Raw genomic sequence first — 12,581 nt, forward strand, 5'->3', positions numbered from 1 at the left:
TCTTTACTTGTTCCATATATTTTGTTCGGGATCTTCCTTTTCCATTTCCATTCCATTCCTGTCTTCATTGTGGGGTTTTAATTTAATTGAGTTAAAATATCGATACAAAATAAATAGGCTAATCAATACTAGCAAAAAAACTTTTGATATCCACAAAATCAACCAATCAGAGACTCCTGAAAGGTCGGTTGTTGGGTCTATAATAATGTCAATCCTGCATGAAACAGCAGGAGTGTTCAATAAGGGCGCGAAAGATGATGCAAGCATTTAAACGACGTGACTTTTCAGTTTTTCCAATGCTCTGATATATAAATTTGAGGATGTCAGTCTTAGACATTGAGACCCTTAGAGACATCTTTCTTTCAAAATCTGACACTGTTTCTTCTTAGTGAGGCCTTAATTTAATTGATTTAAAATATCGACACAAAATAAATAGGCTTATCACTACTAGCAAAAAAAAAAACGTTTGATATCCACAAAATCAACCAATCGGAGACTCCTGAAAGGTCGGTTGTTGGGGCAGTTCGCGTGGACTCTTAGATTCACAATGTTTGTCTCATGCATAGAAGCCTCGTATCGCTTTTTTTGAAGCATCAGACTGCGATTTTCTGGAGACGACGGAAAAAGGGGAAGGAAAGGAGAGAGAGAACTCACACAATCCCTTTACAAAACCCTTTTCACAAAGAACTAGCTTCACATCACCACCGGGGGCGATTCCACTCTTCTCCTGCCTTTTCCAGTGTTGCCAGTGACTCTACACGAAAGCGTACATTCCAACAAATGGTAGTATCTCAGATTCTCATCAGTACAGCTTGTTAATGAATTGACAGTATAAGGACTAGACTCGCCTTTCTGAAGGGTAACCTTTACTAACTTAATCATATTGCCTATAATTTTTATTCTGTCGCTCTAATTTTATCTAACTTTTATTTGTTTTTCAAGGTATGCATACCGTTAAAATATAATTGGATTTTTTTCAATTAGAAATGGAGTTATACCACCTGTCTACCTTGAAATACCAACACCCGTCCAAAAGTGGGGTTTAGCGTTTCTATTTCATTTGTAAACGGTAACTTGTGTTTACGCCTGGCCCTTTTGATGTTTTAGTCAGCGCATTTGTGCATTTAGCATTCTTTATTACATTTTCAATGGAAATAATTTAATTCATTTTTATATTTTTTATTGCTCATTTATATTTTTTCTTTGAATTTACATGCTAAAATAATTTTATTTAATTTAAAACTGCCTCTAATTCATGGTTAAATTTTACAATGAGGTTATTTTTTAAAACTGATTGCTAAATTGGAAATAGATACTTTAGGCAATCGCCTAGGAAGGATTTCTTGTTTCTGAGCAGTGGCGTAACTATGGAGGGGGGATGAGGGGGATGAATCCCCCCCAAAGCCTCAGAGAAATAAAAAATATTTAAAGTTATTGTCTAGTTTTCACTTATAATAACTTCACCTGCTTAAAGTCAATTTTTTTAGTGCAAAATGATGTTAAATGTATTTCCTGGCATGTCATTAAAAAAAATTCCGAACCCCCCCAAGGGAGTCGCCAGAACAGGCATTCTCATCCCCTCCCCCCACCCAAAGCATATTCCTAGTTACGTCACTGTTTCTGAGTGATTGTAGTTTCATGCATTGAAAAATTTACCTAAGTAAATAATCAAGGGCAAATTTTGTATTTCGTACCCTTCTATGTCTGACAATGAGGTCTATAAAATATCTTGCATTAAAAAATATTGTATCGTGAGCAATAAAATATATGCGTCAAAGGAGGGCAGGTTATATTAAAGCGATTCCAGAGTGGAAATTCAATGAGAATATGAATATATTCGAAGGCGGGAACATCCATGTCCTAATTAAAATTGGAAAAAATGAAACTGGTTTTTCGACTATTAGCTTGATGTTACATATGGGGAAGAGATTATTGATCTCTGCGTGGATGATGGCCTAGCCAATAGAAAAACCGGTTTCATTAATCTTTCTTTCCTACTTGAATTCGCACATGGATTTTCCTGTAATTGGGCATAATGCTTAAGCAATTTAGCAGTTCAACTTTATTATAATAAAGCGGATGAAACTTCAATGACCAAAATGGAATGATATATGAAGGAGGCAACCGACGCGACAGTTGAGGCCATTTGCTCCGTGAGGGAAGAGTAGGGAGTCAAGGGTGGAAAGAAACCGGCGCACAGTGGGCTAATGCCGACGCCGCGGCGTCGGCATTAGCCTTCTCTTAACGAATGGCGCCAAAGGCATCCGGTTTTACGTCCCATCCGACGGACGCAGTGCTGAATTTGAAGTGCTAGCCACTAAGCGCTCAAGCAGGTATCGGTTAATCACTGAAAAATCTCTGCCGCCGTCTGGATTTGAAGCCCAGTTCTCTTGGTGGGAAGCCAACACTCTATCAGCCATACAAATCCGATCCCTTCGAATGCTACAGCGAAATGTCTACACTTCCATAAATTTATAAAATTATGTATTAACGTATTTTTTTACATTTTATGTTTCTAAAAATTTTTATTTAGGAACACACGTTTTAAGTTTGAGCTTTTATTTCAGTTATTTAGAATTATTTTCAAATGGAACTTCTCACTCCGATCCAATCCTTGAGGTATATTACAACCATTCTTCGATCATTATTTTTTGATAGAATATTAATTTAAATTTCAAAGGCATACATGTGAGAGGTGCTCCCCACAGCTAAAAAGCATTTTCCCAGTCATGAAAGACAATTTACAGGAATCAAATTTTCGATCAATCCAATGTCATGAGAGATATTCCGTAACGTCATTAAGTCAGCTCGTACTGGCGGTATTTTTGGCATCATTTTCACATCCATGTGATGAAATTATAAAATCAAATTGAAACCTTCAATCTTCCCGTTTCACACACACAAGACTTTTTTAAGCTTGAAAAAAAACTTCAGAGGATTGATTGTTACCTTCACAGCCCAGAAAATTAAGAGTTACAGTTCTATCTATTCACAAGGGCCACTTTGATTCCATATATCACTTCAATCAATACTGCTTTAGGCGCTCTTTTTATAACATAAGGTTGCAGAGCCGATTTCGATTTTAGTAATCAGCTTTTGAAAAATGAATAACTATTACCCAGTTGGAGTTATAACTATGCCAATATTTTCCGAAGACCTATCGTACGAAAGATATGCAATTTACACTCCTCCTAAATATTATTAGGAGCTTATTCACACGACATGAAGTCGAGAAATTCTATTTGAAGAATTCAGATTTTAATAAATTCTAATCTGCGCATTACATATTTTTTTAAAGCTGGCGAAACTTCGTAAGTATCAAAAATCATTGTTGGGAGGTTAAAGTTATGTCGCAGTCTTTAGCTATGTTCTAGCACCGCAATTAAAACCATTCGCTCCCTAAAGCAATTCAGATATTAATTGAAGATCTGTGAACATTTTTTGCCTTTTCGTTTTGAATCAGTGGGTCGAATTAGGGGACTATACGTTTTTGACAGTCAACTTGCCAAATAATTTATAGTTTTACAATCCTAATATCTCCCCATCTCTTCTCATCTCAAGCAATTTTCTTGTAGTTCCTCAAAGTCCTTCCTCCTTACGTCCTTAATTTCCCCGGTCAGTGGCGTAACTATGGGGGGGGGGGGGGGAGTTAGGGGATAAACCCCCCCCCCCAAATCCTCAAGAGAAATTTAAAAAAAATATTTAAAACCATCGTTTATTTTTGACATATAATAACTGCATAAGCTTAAAGTTAAATATTTGGTGCCAAAATAATTGAAGGTGTATTTCCAGGCATATTATTTTTCAAAACATTTCCCGGACCCACCGTTGCCTGGGGGGAGGGGGTTAGCCATTCCATCCCCCCCCCCCCCCAAAACGTATTATGTACTTACTACGCCACAATTCCTGGTTATCTTCTTAGTGTCCTTTGCCTGCTCCAAGTACTTATCTCTTGGCATTCCTTGGACGAATTTCCCTTCAATTTTTCCGTCCATTACAATGCTGACATAATGACTGTGTCTTCTTCTAACGTAACCAATCCACTGCGTCCTTCTCTGGCATATGGCGCTCCCACAGTCTCCTTTCTTCTCCTATTCTTCCGTACTCCTCCCCGTGTCCCACCCTACTCTTCCATTTGATCTTCAGCACCCGCTTCCAGCACCAGGTCTCGAAGACTTGTAATTTTCTGATCACCTCTACCTTTGGTCCATGTTTTTGATCCGACCAATTTTTTTTCCGAAAACCTTTTGCAAGAGCTGCTCTCTTGACAGCCGGAATTACTCTCCTAAACAATATCAAGAACCATTCATGGAATCATCAATCCGAAAATTTAATTTAAAGAGGAATTTCATTCTCCTGCCTGCGTGTTATCGGTATCTTCTTCGGCTGACTCCTTTACCGCCCTCAAAGCGTATACATAAGCGTCGCGCACCTTTAATATACATTGCACATATATATGTAAATATATAGTATGCGTGCAAGAATCGAGTAAAAGGGGTTTGGAGATGGAGGAGGGGTAGAGTCGAGAGGAGATAGTTTGGGTGTTGGCCGCCAGATGGTGGGTCAGCGTCGCGGCGCGTCCGCGTACCATACACAAGGAACGTTCGCACTCGTTCCTAGGGGAAAATTTGGTGAGGGAAGGGAGGGGTAAGGGAGGATTGTTAGGGGTCGGAGGGGAAGGTATAGGGGAGGAAACATAGGGGTCCTTTAGGCGGAAGAGGAGGAGAGGGGAATAAGGGTAGGGGTACTTGTATGTGTGTAAGGGTTTTTTCGTTTTTCTCTCCTCCGCTCCGATATCAGTCGCTCGGGATCAACTGTTGCACCCGCCAGGGCCGGCACACCGCGGGCAGAAAACAGGGTTGTTCGTCGAAGGCGCTTCTCAGGGTTGGCTCCCTACATCACCACAGTCTGTAGAAGGTTTTTTGAACGTGCGATGATGTGGCCAGCGTCCAACGGGTCTGGCGCCGAAGAGGCTGCCTGCCAGACGCAGAGGCCCAGCCGGGGGAGCCGCGAGTACCCTGCTGAAGACACCAGGCAGAGGCCGCGACCAATCTCCCACCTCTAGTTGCCTCGAGGATTATCAGGGCGAGGATAAAAGTGGGGACACGTACTGAAGGAGTCATGGACGTGGGCAGTCCCTGACAAAAAGGGATAGTTTTGATATTCACACTCCGAACCGCGACGTCCTCTACAATGTGATCACTCACGATCCTCTCTTAGCTACTCTGTGATCCCTTCTCCAAACGGGAAGACCTCGCCTCCATTTGGTGGGAAAGAAAAAGGGTTGAAGGAGAGGACAATGTTGGGGCTAGTGTCGGCGGAACGAGAAAAGCGGTGCGTGGTGCTCGAACTTGAAATGCGCTCCAGTGCACTTTGAATATAGCTTTTCTTACTGTATGTGTCTCGACACATATGTTTATCTTGAAATGAGGCACTTCTGGTTGTTGTCACCAGTTAGAATATGATCCGGGAATGCGTATCTTGAGCCCTTGTTACCCCCTGTGTATTGCCTGAGTTTCAAAGTTTGTTATTTTTATGGCTGTCACTTGTATATTTACAAATATAGTGTAGAGTAAGTAGATGTAGTAAATTTAGTGTAAAGGTAGTTTTGAATTAGTGAACTGCCTACCATGTTGCAAGAAATAATCGATGAAGCAATTTCGGGCATGCTTAGAGAAAAGTCCCGGACTTTTTAGGATGTAGACTGTTTACATTGTACCTGGTTACTGGCCTTATCACCATGGAGATGGGTTTGTACCAATAAACGTGAGCCATTCCGATTGGCCATTCCTGCGACCTCGTCTTTAGCCGCTGAGTTACTGTTTGCTTCGCAATGATGGCTAGCTTCAATTTGCACCCATGCCTTCCACTAAAACCCCAAGCTTTCGTGAAGATGAAGCGGTGTCATGAATCACTTCGCACTACATAATTTAAGCACGAGAGAATTAAATTACGTTATAGCGTGTACAGTTGAAGCCTAGTGTTTCATACAAAATATCTACCTTCGGAACGAGTGGATACTGTGCAGCAATCACAATCCAAGAAGAGAGTCCAACGGCTGCCTTCGCCGGAAATCTTCTGGCCGCCGCGTCCCGACCATGCCACAAGGACCACGACACGGGCAGGGTGCTGGTGATGCCATACGCTTGGAGCCGCTCGGAAAGTACGCACAGAATGGAATGTCTACAGCTGGGGCAGGTACGTCCAGCAATTAACCCCCTCCCCCTTCCACCCATTAATCTTGTGACGCTGTTATACGAACGAACCAGTGATGTCAAAAGCCTTCGAAGTGTTCGTCGGTGCGCCGACTATTGTGTTTGCGGAGAAGACTCAATGAATGGATTTTAATTAACAATGGTGAATTATTTTTTCATGGTGGTTTAAAGGTTTTATTGCTAGTTGTTACCTCGGGATGGAAGATAACTGGTCTCATCAAACTGTAAAATTAGTTTCAGTGATACAATCATGAATATTCATGGATTAAATACTCGAAAAACTGGTGTGAAGTGACATCCGTACTTTCCTTCTGGTTTAGAGTGATAGGATACAATGATATAGTTGTGCCTTCCATGAAAGAGTCCCACTGCGTAGTAATGTACGAATGAAGATTGTTGTCTTACTCTTCATTTTTTGGCATGACTCGTTGATATGGACTCTTTTCAGTAGTTCCCATCTCAATTCTGGGAGGAAAATAATTTTTTTTCACAATACCACCTCTCGGATGACGATATCCTACCCTCAAATGCAATGTCTTGTTTAGTGTCAGTTAAATGATGTTTCTCATACCGCGCATATATTCGCGGGTACGCTAATCGCTCCTGTGTTGTTTTCCTCCACAATATACCGGCTGTTGGCGTTGTAATCGCGTATACAAAAATTGTTTCGTCTGTCAAAACGGCTGTGCATTACGAATTAAGGCTCACTTAAACCAGTGTACTATCGTTATTTTTGTAACAATACGGTCCATACTAGTTCTAAGAGATTTATTAAAAAGTTGGCACAACCTTCAAAGTATGTGAATACCATTGCGTCCTCTGATCCTGTGTCCTAAACGAAATTCGTCCGTACCAATATCGAAGTACCTTTTCGTTGATTTAGCTCGCATTTTCCTGTTTATCGTCCAAGTACAAACCCTTGCAGATTCGGTGACTATCATAACAATTGCTCTTTGTATTTATAAACCATTTAAGTCAGTCTAGCGTTAGTGCTGCGGGTCGTCGACTCTGCGTTGAGTTGACGATAGGCGGGAGATAGTGTGGCGTACGAACGTTGTGTGAGAGACCCCCTGGTCAAGGTGTCCGTTGTGTCCAGCGCACACGACGTCGAGGCCGTTGTCTACCGGCGGCGTGAAGTGATGAGTGACCAGGAAGTGGACGATGTTGCCTTCTTGACAGGTACCCCAAACTAGTGCATTGGCGCGTCCCCATCTATCCTTTTTTGCCTCTTCAATTATCGATGGATACTTATTTGTCTTATGTTTCTTTTGAATATTTGCTCATTCTACATTCACCTGCCCTATGTAGTCTAGTAAAATCGAGGGAGTTAACCCTTGCTGAATCATTCTGAATGCAATTTTATTATTTGTTTTGCATTATTGCCCTTGTACGTATTATTTTGCATAACTAGTTGTATTGTTTTTTAATTTATTTAGTTATTTTTATTATAATGATTTTTTATGTGTACCTGTTTTATAGTGTTGATGTGACATTGTAATTTCAGACAGAGAGGTCACGATGCTGTTTCTGCGAATCATGTTCGTGTTTGCTTTCATAAACATCTTTTTTCCGAGGAAGCATGACAGGGGGTCTCCATATAGTTGTGTATGTTATTTTTTATTATTATTATTTAGGGGCAACTGTAAGCTACTATTTACCTAAATATAAATTACACACCTTTCTATAATGTAAGTGCATGTGTAAGTACTTAATGCCTTGATAAAATGTCGCATCATGCATGAGATAAGTTTATATTTGGCTATGAGACTGATGCCTAGAGGATGGAATATGGTAGATGTATTTATTTTGAGACCTTTCATGGTAACATGGCCCTGGAGCACACAATTAAATTTACAGCAGTGGCATACTTGAGCTTTAAGCTAATAAAAATGAGGTGTAGTGATTTGTCCAGATAGCCTTAAGCTTTTGTTATCATTGTAAGGTTTGCATCTTTTTATTTTAATTTGCCATTTTATGAGCAGAGATTACATATTAAGCCAAGAAATTGGGTTATTATTGGCGATGTATTGCCTATAAATAAAATAAAGCATTGTACTAGTCTTTTGTATCACATGTTCCATTTTTTTGGCACTAATTGTGTTTGTGGCTAATGTTTTCTCATGTGTTATTAATATAAAATAAAGGCGAGAGTCAGTCTGGTGGGCTCCACAACAAGAGAGGACTGTACAGCCATGGCGACGGGAACAGTGTTGGCATTGTTGGCAGCGTTGCCGTCTGCTCGCAGAAGAGGGCCCTTGCCATTGCCACTGTCGTGTTTGCGTCACTCTTCACCATCTCACTCATCATTGCTTACGCAGGGCCCCAGAATGGTGAGTTTTTGTATTGAAAACAGTCAAGGGATATGATGAAGTACAATTCCACTGTAATTTGTTTACTATGAGAGGATGCAGTTATATAATTTCAGGAGGAAGTCATGGATATAATTTGAAATTACGGACTGCATGAGATGATGTATTGTACAGCATAATATGAGCACCTATTACATGTAATCATATATCCTTACACCAAGGTGCTTCCTGCTGACATTTGCTCACCTCAAGATAATTTCAAACATTTACTTCCCTTCTAGCATGAAAGAAGGCATCTGTCATGATTGATGCTGGTGATTGAGATGTTGCGTATTAAGAATAATTCAGACTTATCAAAATCTAAATTTGGTGCTAAAATTAAGCCATCCAAAACATATCTTATTGTAATTAAATGAAATAGTATCTAATTGAAATGACATATGGAAGATCATTTCCTCGCAAGGTAGAGTTTAGACTAAGACATGCGTCAGAGAGATGAAAACGTGATGTAAGGTATAAAACCTCTCTATCAAAGGAGTAATTTATTGAATGAATCATATGGTCCTCTTTACATGTGATTTTGGTTTATTAGCGAGAACTTATATGCACTAAAGTTTTTTGCATCATGTTTTTATAGCAGTGCCTCACCTTATAGCGTACCAGCAGGGTTGAGACAGGCTTTCAGGCCAGTTGTTCCAGTATCAATTTTTTTTGTATTGGTTGGTGACCTTAGGAATCGGTGAAAACGAGAACTGAACTAACCTATCCTTAGTTTTAACCAATTTATTTTACCATTGGAAACTTCATGTTTGATAATCTTTGTGCCATCATGCTAGTTTTCATTAACTCATGAAATCATTTCTTCCAGAGTGCCCATGCATTGCAAACGAGGGCAATGGGTCGTTGCAGGGCGCTGGACCCTCGACGACCACCCCGACAACACCTACGGGTGAGCCTTGCCCATGGTCCAATCTTAGGCTGCCTCACACTCTCCATCCCATCCGATACAACATCACCATCCACCCGAACCTCACGACGCTGCACGTCAAGGGTAAGTACCATCCCCTCTTATAAAGATCTTATCCTCTCATCCTTCTCCCTGGTTTTTGGTGGAAAAGGTACCTTTGGACTGGAAAATTGGGAATGTTACTCTGATATTCTATAAGGGAAACAGACATGACCCAGGAAATTATCAACCAATACAATATGCATAGATTATTCGCATGATAGGCCAGATCCTCAAAAAGATCATTGTCACCAATATACTGGCTTTCCTGGACATTTAAAGCGTCCTTGATTGTAGCCAATACAGTTCCAAAATAGTAGATCTAACAAAACAGAGCTCATGCTCTTCCTTACCAATGTTCTCTTAACAGATGAAGAAAAAAATGAGTGATACCTTATTTCTTGATTGCTAGAATGAATTTGACATGGTACTTCACAAAAAACTGCTATGGAAATTTCTCTCATGCAGGTAAAATGAAAAGGAAAGGATATTGTGCATGGAATTTTTGGAGTGATTGTAAGCATAATATAGTTTTTGACGGAATTTGCTTTGGGGTAGTTGAAGTGACTTCTGGTGTCCCACAAGGAAGCGTAATTGGCGTCCTCTTGGTCATTACAGTAAACTCTCAATTTTACTGAAGCAAATTGTCCTTGTTTCAGGTTATCTGTGCATGAGTTTTGCCTTTCTTTGATGTTTTCAGCGATCTTTATTTTTAAAAATCTGAGAGAATAACATTAGGATTGTTGCATTTAAATGCAAAGGGACCGTGGTGTGATCATAGGTTCCGGAAAGTGGTTGGCGTCAATGCTTCAAAACCACTGATAACATTGGACATTACACTGTCAGGAGAGCACCACCCCAAGGAGTTGCATCTTGCACAAGTTGCCTGGGAGGCAACGGCTGTAGGATGCGTATCTGTGATCACCGAGTGCAATCATACACCACGATGCTCGGAATCCGGTGAAGGCAACTGGCACATTCCTTGTCAGCAAGTAAATAAGATAACTCCATTTTGCTAAGGGTGCTCTAATGGAAATAATTTTTTTGGTTGACGAAATACATTTATTTCACCATTGGCAGTGCACACACCTGCAAGGCTAAAGTCAAGTATAAAATTTACAAACAATTGCATACATACATGAATATTGAAATTACCGGGATAAGATTCTTGGGAATTCCCAAGATAATCATTTAACTATGATATGTGCTACATTAAAACAGAGTCCAGAGGGTTAATAAATACTAACATAAGCATGGAAAAAAATAGGCAATTCTAGTTGTCATCTAGGAAATTACCTTACAATGCATCCTCCTGATATTCATTATCACTGTAGTAGCTTTTTTCAGCTAGGAGAAGTTTTAGTTTCTTTGTAAATACGGAGAGTGAGTTGCTATTTTTTATTTCTTCGGGAACTTTATTGTAGAGGATCAAGGCAGAGTGGTTGGGATCTTTAAGACAGGAGAGCTGGAATACTGGTTTGAGTGGATGTTATTTCTTGAACGGGTGAGGTGATCATGGTAGGTAGAATTGGGAAGAAAATGGGAAGGGTTTGCTTTAACAAAGCAGGCATATGTAAGGATATACAAAGAAGGGAGGGTGAGGATTTTAGATTGAGCAAAGAAGATTTTACCTGGAGTGCGAATAGGGACATGGTACATAGCTTTAATAGCTTATGAGCCCGGTGTAGCCTTGCAAGGAAAATGCATTAATGGTAGTGAGTTTGGTCTGATTTTATTTTGATAAAAATCACGAAAAACCTCGAAGGAGTGTGAAACTCATGCACGGATGATCTGCAGCACAAATAAACCACAACCGGATAATTGGGAGTCTGCTGCAGTTTTGGAATTACCAGAGACTCTGAGGTTACATTCTAGGCTTTGTTACTGCCTTAACTATTCAGAATACAGGCGGTCCACGACTTTCGCACACAATGCATTCCCGAAAACTTGTACGAAAGTCGAACCATTAACTTCCATGCTAATTAGGGGTTACGTTCCAAAAGAGCGAAATATACGTCCCAAAACATTTTTTTTTCACTGATTTTATTTAAATTCACTAAATTTTAATAATATGTTAATAAAATTCCTCAAATCATCTAATTTCTTTCGAAAATAAGCAGAAAATGTAAATAAAAATTAAAAAAAAACAAGTTGGCTCCGTTGGCTATCGAGTGAAACTTCCTCTTGGCGTTTAAGTTGACATTCCACTTATTACGTCCACTATAAATAAAAAGACATATCAAGAAGTATAACAAAATGTAATTGTTGTACCAGCACTCTGGATACCTTTTCATTTTTACTCCAAAATTCGGCAGGTGACATTCGTGATCGCGTATATTTCGCATGTTATTCAAAAAAGACAAAAGACAAATGGAATTTGGGTGATATTTCGTGCAATATGGTTGCTGAAGGTGTACATGAATTAAACGGCAATCAAACGAAAAAACACATAAAAAGAACATCTTACTAGTTTTATTGAAAGCTATTTGATGATGTCTAGTCAACTTTTTATGAAAAATCTCTCCAATGAAAGCTTTCTTCTTCTCTTGATGAAGGAGCCTATCGCAGGCAGTCTCTCTCTCAAATAAATCACCTAGATTAGAGTCAACTACCAATAATTCCCTTCATTGTATACATTGGTATTGTTCGCATATACTGCCATTTGAAACAATTGAATGTTGGGATGCGCAGTAAAAATCGCGGTAATTTTAAAAATATACAGACCAACGTCCGAAAGTCTGAATTTAGCGTACGGAAGTCAAGTGAAAGGTGTCAATTTTGAGCGTACAAAAGTGCAAATTGTACGAAATTTGAGGACCGCCTGTAGATATCTTTAGGAGTGACACAGAGAACATCATCTTAGAAGCATACTACCTGTAGGTCCAACAGAAAAGATATTTTGAGATCTTTGCTGAATGGATGGATGTAGGAATTCTTTTTTTCCCCCCCAAGCTATAGTGGGGTTTAATAAGTGCTAGGTGGGACTCGGTAGTCAAATATCTCTCACATCTGCATATTCATTTCATTTCCTGTTCTTTGTCTATGGCTGAT

The 12,581-nt window shown here is 39.7% G+C and overlaps 1 protein-coding gene across 2 annotated transcripts in view; it reads left to right on the forward strand.

Annotated features, from left to right (window-relative positions):
• The first annotated feature begins 4,790 nt into the window (after positions 1 to 4,790).
• The window catches only part of LOC124163214 (glutamyl aminopeptidase-like), a 47,829-nt gene continuing 40,038 nt past the window's right edge, over positions 4,791 to 12,581 (forward strand). The window contains exons 1-3 of one of the 2 annotated variants that reach the window (XM_046539958.1): positions 4,791 to 6,198; positions 8,360 to 8,545; positions 9,393 to 9,575. In XM_046539958.1, coding sequence (XP_046395914.1) covers positions 6,099 to 6,198; positions 8,360 to 8,545; positions 9,393 to 9,575 — 469 coding nt within the window. In that variant the 5' untranslated portion in view covers positions 4,791 to 6,098. Of the gene's footprint in view, positions 6,199 to 6,256; positions 7,395 to 8,359; positions 8,546 to 9,392; positions 9,576 to 12,581 lie in introns of those variants that run through there. The other variant, XM_046539959.1, reaches the window with a different exon arrangement.

The sequence above is a fragment of the Ischnura elegans genome, chromosome 8 (genome assembly GCF_921293095.1).
Source record: "Ischnura elegans chromosome 8, ioIscEleg1.1, whole genome shotgun sequence".
In the NCBI taxonomy this organism is placed as follows: domain Eukaryota; kingdom Metazoa; phylum Arthropoda; class Insecta; order Odonata; family Coenagrionidae; genus Ischnura; species Ischnura elegans.